This window comes from Mercenaria mercenaria, chromosome 16 (genome assembly GCF_021730395.1).
Source record: "Mercenaria mercenaria strain notata chromosome 16, MADL_Memer_1, whole genome shotgun sequence".
NCBI lineage: Eukaryota > Metazoa > Mollusca > Bivalvia > Venerida > Veneridae > Mercenaria > Mercenaria mercenaria.
In genome coordinates, this window is record NC_069376.1 from 32076049 (window position 1) to 32091436 (window position 15388).

The 15388-nt window shown below is 37.9% G+C and overlaps 1 protein-coding gene across 2 annotated transcripts in view; it reads left to right on the top strand.

The window, feature by feature from the left end:
- LOC128549590 (replication factor C subunit 1-like) overlaps positions 1-15188 on the top strand; it is a 43208-nt gene extending 28020 nt beyond the window's left edge. For both annotated transcript variants that reach the window (XM_053526595.1, XM_053526596.1), the window contains exons 14-23: positions 185-391; positions 3151-3288; positions 3631-3726; positions 7911-8009; positions 8749-8903; positions 9687-9804; positions 10806-10951; positions 11845-12058; positions 13136-13336; positions 14342-15188. In XM_053526595.1, the coding sequence (XP_053382570.1) occupies positions 185-391; positions 3151-3288; positions 3631-3726; positions 7911-8009; positions 8749-8903; positions 9687-9804; positions 10806-10951; positions 11845-12058; positions 13136-13336; positions 14342-14449 (1482 nt within the window). In that variant the 3' untranslated portion in view covers positions 14450-15188. The remainder of the gene's footprint in view (positions 1-184; positions 392-3150; positions 3289-3630; positions 3727-7910; positions 8010-8748; positions 8904-9686; positions 9805-10805; positions 10952-11844; positions 12059-13135; positions 13337-14341) is intronic.
- The last annotated feature ends 200 nt before the right edge of the window (positions 15189-15388 follow it).

The window sequence follows — 15388 nt, forward strand, 5'->3', positions numbered from 1 at the left end:
TAATATTGTTGATACTGCAAGGTCATTATTATTCCTTGGTGACCAATTTCCATGAATTTTGAGGCTTTGTTTATTTGTCATACTGGTGTACATCCTTCAAGTAAGGAGAAACATTAAAATTTATTTGAAAATAGTTTTTCTGCCTCATGCAATTATGTAATTTATGTTTCAAATAATCTTTCAGGAAGCAGGGTTTTCTTACGTGGAGTTGAATGCTTCGGATACAAGAAATGCCAAAAGTTTGAAGGAGGTAGTCTCGCAGTCAGTAGGCAATACAAGTATTGTAGATTACATTGGGTCAGGATTGTCCACAACACATGGACACAAACACTGTCTCATAATGGATGAGGTAGACGGGATGAGTGGGAACGAAGACAGAGGAGGTGTAGGGGTAAGAAATAGAAAATATTGAAGGGAGATGGAAATTCTCAGGTGTTTTTTATACGCCCGAAGGGACGTATTATGTTATGGTCCCGGTGTCTGTCCGTCCGTCCATCCGTCCGAGCGCACGATTGGTACATTAGGTGGTAGGAGGTGTGGCCTAGGACAATAGAACTCCTTTGTATTCATTTCGTAATCACTTAATTTTTTTGTTCCTTAAGTGGTCATTCTATTGTTTTCAAACAATGAAATGACCACCTAATACATGAATCGTATGGGAGTGTGTCCGTCCGTCCGTTAGCAATTTCGTGTCCGCTCTGTAACTCTTGAACCCCTTGAAGGATTTCAAAGAAACTTGACACAAATGTTCACCAAACCAAGACGATGTGCAGAGCACATGTTTTGGATGTGTCATTTCAAGGTCAAGGTCACACTTAGGGGTCAAAGGTCATATATGACTTTGCTTTGTGTGTATTGCTCTGCATTGCAGTGCTCTTGTTTTTATTTGGCAGATCCCTTTTTGTTCTCTTACAAAAATATTTTTTTGAATTACTTCCCTTTTTTATACGCCCGTTTGAAAAATGGGACGTATTATGGGAATGCCCCTGGCGGGCGGATGGGCGGGCGGCGTCCAAAGACTTTGTCCGGAGCGTATCTTCTACATTCATGGAGGGATTTTGATGAAACTTGGCACAGTTGTTCACCATCATGAGACGGAGTGTCGTGCGCAAGAACCAGGTCCCTAGGTCTAAGATCAAGGTCACACTTAGAGGTCAAAGGTCAAATTCAAGAATGACTTTGTCCGGAGCATAACTTCTACATGCATGGAGGGATTTTGATGAAGGTTGGCACAATTGTTCATCATCATGAGACGGAGTGTCATGCACAAGAACCAGGTCCCTAGGTCTAAGGTCAAGGTCACACTTAGAGGTCAAAGGATACAAGAATGAAAAATTCAAGAATGACTTTGTCCGGAGCATATCTTCTTCATGCATAGAAGGATTTTGATGTAGCCTGGCACAATTGTTCACCATCATGAGAGGGGGTGTCATGCACAAGAACCAGGTCCCTAGGTCTAAGGTCAAGGTCACACTTAGAGGTCAAAGGATCCAAGAATGAAACTTTGTCTGGAGCATATCTTCTTCATGCATGAATGGACTTTGATGTAGCTTGGCACAATTGTTCACCATCATGAGACGGAGTGTCTTGCGCAAGAACCAGGTCCCTAGGTCTAAGGTCAAGGTCACACTTAGAGGTCAAAGGATACAAGAATGAAAAGTTTGTCCGGAGCATATCTTCTTCATGCATGAAAGGACTTTGATGTAGCTTGGCACAAATGTTCACCATCATGAAACGGAGTGTCGTGCGCAAGAACCAGGTCCCTAGGTCTAAGGTCAAGGTCACACGTAGAGGCCAAAGGTCAAATACAAGAATGACTTTGTCCGTAGCATTTCTTCTTCATGCATGGAGGGATTTTGATGTAACTTGGCACAATTGTACACCATCATGAGAAGGAGTGTCATCACTGGTCCCTTCTTTTGAATTACTGCCCTTTGTTGTTACTATAAATAGCTTATATTGTAACTTTTTCGTTACTAGTCGTAAGGAAAAATGGAGACCACTTTTCTGTAGTACAACATGCATGTTACATCCAATTTTGAAATTTTGAGCTATCTCTACCTGGTAAGGATTTTTGTACGGACTTGCAATTTTTTTTTTTTTTTTTTTTTTTTTTAAAGATTAACTTCCCTTAGTTGTTACTATAAATAACTTACATTGTAACTTTTTTATAATTGACCGTAGGGAAAAACCAAGACCACTTTTCTGTGGTACAACATTGATGTACAACATTGATGTTACTTTCAAATTTTGTGTGTATTTTAAGGTATCTCTACCTAGTAATTTTTTTCGTGGACTTAGAAAAATAAAAGAATTACAATAATTTCTAAAAAAAACATTGTGAACAACTACAAAATCAAAATTCCATTTGCAAATACAGGTGCTAGTGTAAAGAAATTTGCTGTGACGGGCGTATATTGTGACATTCTGGCACTCTTGTTGTTTCTATAATTATGGATTTCCTCAGTGCCCTTTGAGCCACACTAATGATGTATGAGATGAAATCTGTTTTTGCAAGCTCAGTTTGCTTTATACAAATGAGCCACGCCGTGAGAAAACCAACATAGTGGCTTTGCAACCAGCATAGATCCAGACCAGCCTGCGCATCTGCGCAGTCTGGTCAGGATCCATGCTGTTCGCTATTTGCTTCTCATTGCAATAGGCTTTGAAAGCGAACAGGATGGATCCTGACCAGACTGGTCTAGATCCTGGTCTAGATCCATGCTGGTTGCAAAGCCACTATGTTGGTTTTCTCATAGCACGGCTGATATACAAAATGTTAGATTTATAATGTCTCATTCAATATAAAGGAAAGATATGCAAAACTATCCTATAAGTGAAACTTCTAATCAAGCAGACTGGAACCACTATTAAAATCTTTATTGGGGAGACACAGTGGTGTGGGGATTGTCAGACTTTCTAATTCGGTTCGAATCTAGATGTGAGCAGAATGTGAACCTGATCTGCACAGCCTCTTATCAAGGTGCCAGTACTGGTTGGAAGCCCACTAAGCTGTCATCATGCGAAGTTAACAAGTATTTAAGAGCATCCTTGTAATTGATAAAAAGTAAATACATGTAAGCTTGAACTGAAATTGACAGTTTGTTGAAGAGATAAGCAGCAATAACTTACCTCCAATTTTATTTTCAGGAATTGGTAAATCTCATCAAGAACACAAAGATACCAATTATTACAATGTGTAACGATAGAAACCATCCGAAAATGAGAACACTATCAAACCATTGCTTCGATCTCCGATTTCAACGACCCAGAGTGGAACAAATAAAGGTAGTTGGCATCGTATCAGTACTACTTCAGAGAAAAGATTTAGCCCTAGTATATAAACTTGCTATAATTTAGTAGAATTGCATAAATAATAAAAGGAAATAGCTCTAAAACCAAAACAGATGGGACTTATAGTACATTGCTAGGTCATGTTGCTGCTGTCTTCATTCCTGTTACGATAATCCAGTGAAAGTAAAATAACAATTCTGCTTGCTTGTATTTGTGCATACCAAACAGTTTTATCTTACTATTACTAAACACATATATTATGCACATGTTCATAAAACAACACAGTAGCAGGGCTTCAAATTGAAAGCAAAACCAAGAAAATGTTTCATGTTTCAGGCAGCTGTGATGTCAATAGCATTTAAAGAAGGATTAAAAGTTCCACCTCCAGCTGTGAATGAAATTATTATAGCAGCCAATCAAGATATGAGACAGGTATGTTATACCTGCAGCTTTCTGTTTAACCTTTAGCGTGCTGGCGACAAGTGATTCTGCCTTTGCAACCAGTGCAGACCAATATCAGCACTGCACTGTTCCCTATTCAGTCAGTAAATTTTCAGTGAACACCCCTTTGAATGATAAATGAAATTGCCCAAATTGAATGATGGACCAGTCTATTTTAGAAATTTAGCAAGGTAAAGGTTAATAGCATTTCCAGCAGGGCGATCTCCGCACGGGGTATTCGGCTACCAACTGTGAGCGATACCGTCCTCGTGTGATTTATATACATGTAGGTGGTTCAGAGTAAATGAAAACAATGCCAACGTATAACACATATTTAATGATGTCGAACATTTTATAGACAGATTCGTCCGAGGCAATGTATTAATTCATACTGGTGAAAAATCCTCTTCTTGAAGTTCTTTTTCTTTTTCTCCTTCAGTCTCTTTCTAAAACTACAAAACTTGTGGAAGCACTGAGCACTTGTGCGTATGGTAAGACCTTCCTCTTCTTTCCGAAAGGGAATTCGGTCCCCTCACCTGATCTGCGCATGTTTGCGTATAGGGAGAGGTTTCGGCTTATATCGTATGGGGTAATATTCACCTATGTTTATAGGCGCATTCTCCATTAAGGTAGTGCTCATTACACGACTTACTTACAAGTGCATACAATATACATACATGTAGATTGGTTTGTTCATACTTCAACTTACTCCCCGGCTTCAGATTCATAATCACCGTTTGCAATACATGTGTTCACAACATGCCGACAGATGCCAAAACAGGAAGGATGATATTTTAATAAAGAAGTATCAGACGAGCTCTAATAACTTTGAAATAATGTACAAATAGTTACCTAGAACAAGCATAGGGCGGATCCAGGATTTTTATCAGTGGGGCCCGCCAAACTGCAAAAAGTATATAGTTTCACCAAAATTTGTCGTTGTTTTCATTTTATTTATTTCCCACTATTTTAGGTCCGATGTTCAACATTTTGATACAAAAGTGTAATTAGCAAATTTTTTGAGGCCTGAATTTTTTTCGACAAACCTGCAAAACTAGAGGGGGTAACAATAAAACGTTGTTACTGTCAGTCTCAATTTAAATTTCTGCGAGGCCTACAGTCCTGGTTCTCTGTGGTTGATAGGGGTGTAGGAACGGGGGCGGGGGCAAGGGGGCACGTGCCTTCCACTCCTGACAAAAGTTGACAAATTTTCTTAATTTAAAACTGAAATTTTACGAACATAAGTTGTGCCCCTTAATCCCAAAGTGCTTCCTACGAGCCTGGTTTAGGAACACCCCACTGGCTTTGTGAATCAGATTCAGTCTCATACTTATCAGTTACATTCATCAGGATACTCATAAGAACTTCAAATGCCTGTTAGATATATAGGCTTTAGTAAAGTTTTTTGAGAACCCTGAATCGATTTTAAACGCTCTAAAATTGCTCAATGTGAGTTTGAGTGCCCCAAATGCTTCCTACAGACCTGATTAGTGTATACATTCTAAGTTATTTCAGTTCGATTATGACAGAAACTGAAAGTTTACCGAGTCATGTTCGCGTCCGCATCCTGTGAACAACCAGTACTAGTGTCTAGGGCACCTGATGGAGTTTGAACCCGCAACTCTCAAATGATTGACCCACAACTTAGCCTCTACCACACCACTTTGCAATAATTTTAAGTGTCTGCTATGAAATTCCAAGGGTGTTGTGAAATTAAAGGGAGGGGGTGATGGCAGGCTCGATGGGTGAATATTTTATACAAGACGACAACATGTTCGTACAGACTTTGCTTCTTCTGAAGTCGCAGTTCAGTTGGTAAGTACACACAAGAATGGGTCTGTGTGGATGGATCTTGGTAGCAAATTTGAAGAAAATAAGCGAGAAGAAGTTTTCTTCGGATAGGCTGCTTCCAGTCGCTGAAGAGTATAAAAGATCCATGTTTTATCTTTACCTTGGTTAGTCATTGCATATTATCGCTTTTCGCTGGGAAAAGGGGTCTGCTTCAATGTAATGTTCATTTCAATAACGAGAACGGTATCGCTCGATTGACAGAAACAGCGAGGATGGTATCATTGTACATCGTCAGAGGCAGGGCTCCGGAAATTTTGATAACTCAATCGGTCCGAAACGAAAATCCTGACATCGGTGCTACCCCATCCACTGCATTCCCAATATTACATATTTTGTAAAACGTGATAGAGTAAAGAAATAAGCATGTCATGCACTAAAACTGAGTTACCGGTCACCGCGTGTTTCTATACAATGAAGACAGTTATTCAGTGTTATGTGTGATTGTTACTTTGTTTAAATTTCGACGTTTTTCCGAGAAAATACTTGTAAGGATAAAATTACCGAGGCAACACCGTGTGCGTAACTAGTCTAAAAGCCAACGCACGTGACCGGTACCATATACACGGCAGATACTTTATGATGTTTCCTCATTCTTTGACGGAATTCTATAAAATACAATGCGTCAAAGTGAATTACACGACACATATTCTCTGCTAAACAGTCTCAGTATTTTAAGAATACTCTGCCGCGGACCGAATGTGTACGTTATATGAAAGCTGAGATCGAATTTCCCGCATGTATAGTACCAAAAAGTCACGCGTGTTGGCCACGGATATTTCATTTCACTTATGTTGTACTTCAATAAGCAACTACATTTTATAAAGTTATATGTTCTCTTCTGATGTAAACAAAATTTCATTTTGAAACGTTTTTTAAAAGACCAATTTGATAAACAGCGCCACTCCGGTTTTCTTTATCATTCGTGTTTGCCAGTCCATTTTTTTTTCTTTTTCTTTCTTGCACAGTCAGGTTGCAAAGACGATTGTCTGCACTTGTTTCTACTGGAGCCCCAACAAATGAATCTTGTAATTTTTTCAAATCAAGTAATTATAAAAAATATTTTGATCGGTTTTCCGTGTGATGTCTCATTAAAACAATTATAGCTCTTTGATTAAATGCAGTGACCATTTGTCTTTTACCGTGATCAAACATAGCCTTTTGAAAAAAAACATCCGTCGGATTCTAAATAAAAGAAGTGGATCCCCGTCGAAATGATTTGGATCCAGTCAGACATATTTGGAAACCAGTCAAAAATGTTTAATACATTGCAGTCGACTGTCTGCAAACATTAAAGGATGTGCCGCGCGAGCACTGATTGCGTCACGTGCTTATTACGGACCGATTATCAAAGTGACAATCAGACCGTTTGACACGTTTATTGATTATCTGAGGGTGCGACCAACAATTTCCTGCTTGGCAATAGATGGTGTATTGAGATATCAGACCGAAATTTATACTTTTCTCCATTTTTACGGGACCGATTTTTTTCGTTTTTTCACTTCATGAATCGGTCTGAAAAGTCAAAAATCGGTCCAAAACCGACAAACCGGCAAATTTCCGAAGCCCTGGTCAGAGGTATCCTTTTTTCTACACAATGTCTTCGGAAAAAAAAACTTTCTAATTTTACTGTGCTTCCAGTTTTTGTGAAACAATTATTCATATCATATGAGATAGAAATTTGACATGGATATAGTTAAGGTATGATCTTACACATTCAGTACTAAAACGTTTTCAAATCCTCAGTAAAATACGGAATAAACACCTGTTTTATGTGTGAATATACAGTACGCCTACATGTACATAAATCACACGAGGACGGTATCGCTTACACGAGTAGGTAGCCGAATACCCAGTGTGATCTCAAGAACTATCTGAGGGGTCGTCCTGGCAGAGTGGCCAGTGATGCCGACTTCTAATCACTTGCCCTTGACTTCTGTTTGTTCAAAACCTCTTTTCGGGTTTAGAATTCTTCCCTTTGATGAAACCAAGCTGGTTAAAGGAAGGTCCGAGGCTCTACCCTGGTGCCCATATGGGATGAATAATGCCAGGAGGGGTACCTTAGGTTTTTCACCAGCGTCAGACATATTTGTGCCAGTGTGACGTTGAACCAATGAACAGACCATGCCGTTGTCAAAATCTTTTTTAAAAAATCCTTTTCAAGTAATGCTTCACAACTTCATTTAAGTGATAAATTTTATAAATTCAGGGAGTTTAGCTAATTTAGACATTGATATAATTGAACAATAGTTTGATTTGCTGAATTTTCATGAAAGAAATGAACTGTTGCCAATTCATGGCAAAATATTTTTGTTCTACTTTAACAGGTGATACACAATTTGTCACTATGGACAGCGGCTGACAAGGCTGTTACGTACGATCAAGTGAAATCTGATGCTCAGCATGCGAAGAAAGATATGAAACTGGTAAATAGGTTTCTCTTTACAATGAAATGCACATTGCAGATAAATTTTCACAGAGGTAAAGTTTTTCAGGAGGCATTGTGTACTATCAAAAGAAAGATTTTGATGACTAGTTCAGACTTTATGTTTTGAGCATGCCCACTTAACACAGTATGGGAAGAGCAGGTCTATGGACCACTGGGCTTTTAGTTCGATCCCCAGGTGAGGTGAATGTTCCCTGTGACTATTTGGTAAAAGACATTGTGTCTGAAAGCATTCATCCTCCACCTCTTGATTCATGTGGAGAAATTGGTAGTTACTTGCGGAAAACAAGTTGGTACTGGTACAGAATCCAGGAACATTGGTTAGGGTAATTGCTGACTGTTCTATAACTAAAATACTGACGAAAAAAATTGGGTTAAAACCCAAAACTAAACAGACTGTTGAAATTTATTCCTCTTGTATCTTTTAAAGAAAAGACTTCATATGGAAATTAAGAATAAAAAATGAAGGAAGGATTGAAATTGTAATGTTTTGAAAAAATTGGTTTTTATTAACTAGCTGTGCATTATTATTATGCCATCCAATGCAGCTGTAGCAGATATTGGTGCCATTGAAAAGCAGCTGGAGGTAGTAGAGATCAAAATGAATTTTAAGATTTTTCTTCAATTCACTCTCCAGATGTTGAATTAAAAAAGAAGGCATTTTTGGTAAGAAAAATTTAATCAGGTCTGGTTCATCCAGTTAAATTTTATGTTTGCAGGGACCTTTTGATGTCTGTCGGAAGGTTTTTGTTGGAGGCGAGGAAACAAACAAAATGACGCTGAATGATAAGTCAGACTTGTTCTTCCATGACTACAACATAGCGCCACTGTTTGTCCAGGAAAATTATGTTCATGTCATACCATATGCAGCCAGGTAATGTTGTGTATACACTAATAACCACCATTTCTCAAGTTTTAACCCTTACCCTGCTAAATTTCTATAATGAACTTGTCCATCTTTCAATTTGGACACTACCATTAACTGTCAAAGGGGATGCCTACCAAAAAGATGCTGACTGAATGGTGAACAGTGCAGACCATGATTAGACTGCATCATGGATGTGCAGGCTGATCTTAGTCTGTGCTGGTCACAAAAGACAGAATCACTTGCTGCCAGCAGGCTTAGTGTTAAATAGCCAGTTCCAGTTAGCTTGGTACAGTGAGTCAGTCATAAGGTTATGGCTTTGGCATCAAGGCAGGTTGAACATTTCCCATAATGATTTGACAGTCTGAAGTGTTCTTCATTTCTAATATACAGTCAAACTTCCTTCGCTTGAACTGGGATAATTCAAACACCACCCTTCGTCAAACTTATCATCAAGTCCTGGCAAAATCGCTAAATAATGTAGATTGTGCTATGGCTCCAACTACTTTTAACTCGAACAAATTTTGCCTGCCTTTGACTGTAATAGGGAAGTTTTTTAGTTATTGGTAGAGAATAAGTCAGTATTGGTATGGAATACTGGTTAGGCCGTCTGTCTGCAGTTTCATATTTGAGATGGTATTGAAAAACAGTATTAGATTGATATTAATAAGTTAAGAATTACACCAGGGTTCGTTGTCACATTTTTACTTTGGATAAAAGTTCTTAATGCTGACCTTTTGGATTCATGTTACCTTGAAGATTTGATTAATAAGAATGATTGAACTGTTTTAGGAATAGCAACACCAAGCACTTGTCTTTGCTGGCACGATCAGCTGACGCTCTGTGTGATGGAGATGTTTGCGAGAAAAGAATTAGAACTAGTCAAAGCTGGGGTCTACTACCTCTAGAGGTTTGTTTAGATTTTGTCTCACCTGTAGTTTGCTACAATCGAGTGTATTTGTGTCTTAAGATTCAGACTTTTGACTGCAAATACAGGCTTTGCCTAGGGAGCCTAGGTGGAACATCAGGTATTCTGATTCAGTTTAAAAGACCAAAGATATTGTGTTGAAAGGATAGCTAACTTACTTTCTTGTTGGAAACATGTCAGTTAATTTCAAAAACTTACATAAGAAAAATGACAGGAGCAGCAGACACTGCACACAGGAGTGCAGATTTTATAATACTTGGGGGAAATGGATAATATTTGCATGTACAAAAATCTAAAATGTTTTTAATAGCAGATATTATACCTTTTTGAATATAGTGTAAAAATTTAAAAAAGAAATAAAGGTAATGTAAATTTTAAATTACTTTAAACAGGTAAGATAATGATTGAAAATTATATCTACCTAATGGGACCCCATTGGAAATAAGTGATTGATTTTACTTTGATGGGTCATCCCAGGTATTAAGATCATATCTTTATTCTATTTAATAAATCATTAGTATAATTGACGTTATCCTTCATGTATTACTTAGCACATCTATTTTAAGAGGTTTATAACATTATAATCAACTCATTTTAATCTATATCAGCTATTGTATACATGTTTTTATTGCATTAGTTTTATATAATGTTTTAACTTATGCCTGAATAAATTTGAATTGAATTGAAAAAGTGTCCCCAGTGCTTATAAAAGTAAGGTGGAGTTATTTTTAGATTTAAGCTAAATTTTAAGAGAAAAATAGTTCCATATCATGGGAAAATAAGATCCTATTTTAAGATCAGTTCGGTAAAAAAAGAATGTTATTAAGACTTTAAAACTTTGCAGATTGCTTTAACACTTACAGAAAAGTACGCTTGTCACATAGTTTTGTTCTGCGCATATGATACTTGCATCACCTCTAAAATTATTCAGAAATGTTTTCTGTACGATTATATATATAACAGTAACCTTTTGTATTTACCAGGCAGTGTATGCAAGTGTACTACCTGGAGAATACATGCGGGGCAATATAACACAAATGATTGCATTTCCAAGTTGGCTCGGTAAAAATTCTACAACAGGAAAAACCGAGAGAATCCTGCAAGAACTAAGAACACATATGAGACTGGAGTAAGTTTGATTTTTCATAATCTAAATGTATACACTCACTAAAAAAAGAATTTGTGTGAATAATTTCAGAAAATATTTGATTTTTCCTTGTCTTAATATACGCACTCTTTCAAAAAAAAAAAAACAGCAGGTTATTTCTGAAAATCTACTTGGTGTCTGCAAGTATGTGAACTTAACTCCTTTCAAAGTCTTCAGTAGGAAGTTCTCTCAGCTCAGAGATTTCATTTCTGTGTTAAAGAAAGGAGAAAATACACTTATAGAAATGAGCCGTGCCATGGGAAAACCAACATAGTGGGTGTGCGACCAGCATGGATCCAGACCAGCCTGCGCATCCGCGCAGTCTGGTCAGGATCCATGCTGTTCGCTAACAGTTTCTCCAATTCCAATAGGCTTTAAAAGCGAACAGCATGGAGCCTGACCAGACTGCGCGGATGCGCAGGCTGGTCTGGATCCATGCTGGTCGCACACCCACTATGTTGGTTTTCCCATGGCACGGCTCAAATGTTCAGGTAAATGGAAAGTTTACTTCTTGATGAAGAAGACTTGTATCACATACTTTAATGCATACTCATGAAAAGTATGGTTTGTGTATAACTGCCTCTCTGGATAAAAACTGTTTTTAAGTCCCTCTTGGCAAATAACTTTGTGATAGTTTGCACAAAATATTTTAATCTCCTTGAATTTGAGACCAACTGCATTTTAGTCCCGAGATTGTAAAACTTCTATTTGGGACCAGTCCCAAAATAAAGCCTTGTAATTGGTCAGTATCAAGACTGAGCTCAAGATCAACCAGTCAAATGCCAGAATTTTTAGACTGGTCACTATTCTTATTTTTTTACGTTGGGTCCATTTTTGTCTTGGTACATGTGTTATTTTGTTACATTTATTTTCAGGATATCTGGGGACAAGAAAAGTTTGAACCTGGACTATCTGCCATTCTTCCGTCAGTCACTGACACAACCTTTGATACAAAAGGAAGCTGAGGGTGTACCAGATGTTATTAAGTTGATGGATGAATACGATATAGTTAAAGATGATTTTGATAATATTATGGACATAACGAAATGGCCAAACAGTATTGATCCTTTGAGTAAACTTAGCACAAAGGTGAGATTACATTTTCATGTGAACTTGGCATAGATCCTTTAGGAAATCTAAAATCTAAAACAAGGTGCATAAGTCAAGTATGTATACCCAAAATTACATTCTTAAAAGCTGATGGCATATATGATTATCTGACTTAAACTCATTATGTGGTCTCAGTGGCAAAAAAGCCCCCTGCCTTATTAACTCACCTGAGCACAAAGTGCTTGGGGTGAGCTTCTGTGGTCATTCACTGTCGGTCTGTCCATTCTTTTCTTAAAACTACATCTCTGAAACTGTTGGGTGGGAGTTGATAAATTTTGGCCTGGATGTTTCTTTGTTTGTCTTCTTCCAAAATCTTTTCAAGTGGTTCTACTTGGTTACGCATTGAGGCTGCCAGAGCTAGAAATAGAAAAGTTTGTCAGTTTTGAAATAATTTCACACAAGTAGTCTTTCTGTGATGTTCATGTTCTAATATGTCAAAAAACAAGGCTACCAGGTCGGGTGGTATCTTTTCTCTATATTTATTTAGTGGAAACTTGAAAAATCTTGATCAAACTTGCTGGCCCAACTTTAAAATTAATTCCACACAAATGATCCGCCAAGATTGTTCAGATTATTCTGATTTATCAAAAAACATGGTAGCCAGGGGGCGTGATAACCCTTCCATGTAATGGAAACTTTCAAATTCTTCTTGTATGGAACTGCTTGCCCGAACTTAGAAAGAAGATTGTACTGTGATGACTGCTGATGCCTGAAATAATGTCTAGATCAGCATGTTGCAAAAGTCCTCCACAGTTACGATGGAATGTTGCCAAATTAACTAAATTGTGGTGGTCTGACCAAACAAGGTTGTTAAAATTATACTGTCTAACATTTTTCGTCGGTAACTATTTCATGATTGAAACTTGTCAATTACAGAATTAACCAAATTTAAAAAGAAGCTTGTCTCGTCACAGTCCATTTCTAAAATATAAAATGTACATGTTGTTATCTGAATTAAGTAGTCAACAGGTAATGGAAAGATTATTATGTGTAATGTTAATAGACAGTAGTCTTTCATTTATTTGATGCTAATGTAACTGTGTTCTTTCTTTCCAGACAAAAGCAGCATTTACCCGCACTTACAACAAAGAGGTTCATATGACACCGTACTCAACAGGAGCGGCTACTAAGAAGAAACGTGGAGGTGGAGCAAATACAGATGAGCTTGATCTCCTTGGAAACGAGGAGGAAGGGGGCGGAGCTGTTGAGGAGGAGGAGGAAGAGGGGGATGACTTAGAAACTGATACAATGATAAAAGTAAGGAATGGGTTCTTTTATAGTTATCATTGTGTAATAAAATGATGAAATGAAGGAACACTACAGATTCTTGCGTACACTTCATTGCACATGAAAGATTAATAAATCTATTATAGTTAAACCTGTATTAACCCTTAGCCGGCTGGCGGCAAGTGATTTTGCCTTTGAGACCAGTGAAGACCAAGATCAGCCTGCACATCCGTGCAGTCTGATCATGGTCTGCACTGTTTCGCTATTCAGTTAGTAAATTTTCAGTGAACACCCCTTCGAATAATAAATGGTGTTGCCCGAATTGAATGATGGACCAGTCCATTACAGAAATATAGCAGGTTAGCCTAAAGGTTAAGCAGCCAGTGATGGGAACAGCACAGTCTGGCTGCTGAAGACAGGTGGCTGCTTTAGAAAAGTTGAAACAATAATATAACAATAGTTTGGAAAGTTAGCTGAGTAGCAAGTGGATGTTTAATACAGGTTGCAGCTAAGGCAGATTCAATTGTATGCCCAGATATTATGGTTTAATGGGTAAGGTATCGTCTAATTACTGCAAAGGTCAGCAGTATGAAACTGGTCAAGATTTTGGTCATGTGAGCAACCCAAGCCTAGCCATGGGGAAATTAGCTCCAAGGTTTACTATACAGCTAAAAGAAGTTCTGTCTTGTATTAAGTTTAATAACAAACCGCCGCGATAGCCTAGTGGTAGAGCGTCTGCTTCGAGTGCGGGAGGTCTTTGGTTCGATCTCTGGCCACGTCATACCAAAGACGTGAAAAATGGTGCCAGTAACTCCCTTGCTTGGCGCTGGACATTAAAAATGGGAAACTGGCCTCTTCTCTCATACCCTCGAGGCGGTGGATTTCATTAGGAATGAAGTGTCCAGAGTGATTAATATAAGTTAAAGAACTTCCTTCACAGTTGACCTAAAATAAATTATGTATAAACTAAGTTTAATAACAATGATTGCGAGAAGAATTTGATGAGATAATATGATTTTCTTATTTTTTTCACAGAAGAAAACAAAAGGAAAAGGCACAACAGAAACAAAAGGAAAAGGGAAGGGCCCAGCCAAGGGAAAAGGGGAGTCAAAAGGAAAAGGGAAAGGAAAGGGAAAATCATGACAGGATTTCTTTGCTAAACATTTGTTAACTGGTATTGAAAACTATGGAAATACCGTGCAGGGAAGTGTTGCGGATTAGTGAAGGTAGCATGTGTTTGGCCTGAAAAGACATTAGTAAAAGGATTGTTACTGTGTTGTTGATAGCAAAGTTAGTGACTATACCAAAGTGACTATACCACACCATATGTGCTAACTTGCTGCTTCATTGATGGCATAAGTGGTAATATATGATATATGAAATTTTGCTGCTTAGAAATGGCTAGGGGGTTAGTAATGGTAGAATGAATGGGAGATCTAGTAAAACCAGTCAGAAAATTTCTACATGGTGTATTTAATAGTAAAAGCATTAGGTTTACTTTCTTAGCTATGTGTATGAGGCAACATTGGGATGAACAGTTTGATCTAGCAATATCTGCTAAATGTATGTAATATCGTTTGAAGAAAAACATAATGTACACAAACAAAAATCATTCAAGAATTAACTCTTAAAAAATCTTAAGCTGAGTTAAATTGCTGCCCTAATATGACTAGAATACTGTACAAAGAAATGATGAAGCTGATCTGAATTCAAAAAGGGAAGAAATCTAAAAGTACTACCATCATTGACCTGCATGTATTGACTGCTACAGATTTGGTAGATTTCGTGATGGGTTTTATTTTCGCTAATATTTGTGAATAATGCCACTTTTGAGTTAATTCTTTGCAAATACTATTCTTTATTATGCCCCCCTTTGAAAAAGGAGGGGTATATTGTTTTGCAGATGTCGGTCGGTCGGTCGGCCGGTCAGAATGTAGACCAATCCGTTTCCGGATGATAGCTCAAGAACGCTTGGGCCTAGGATCATGAAAGTTGATAGGGAGGTTGGTCATCACCAGCAGATGACCCCTATTGATTTTGAGGTCTGTATGTCAAAGGTCAAGGTCACAGTGACCCTGAATA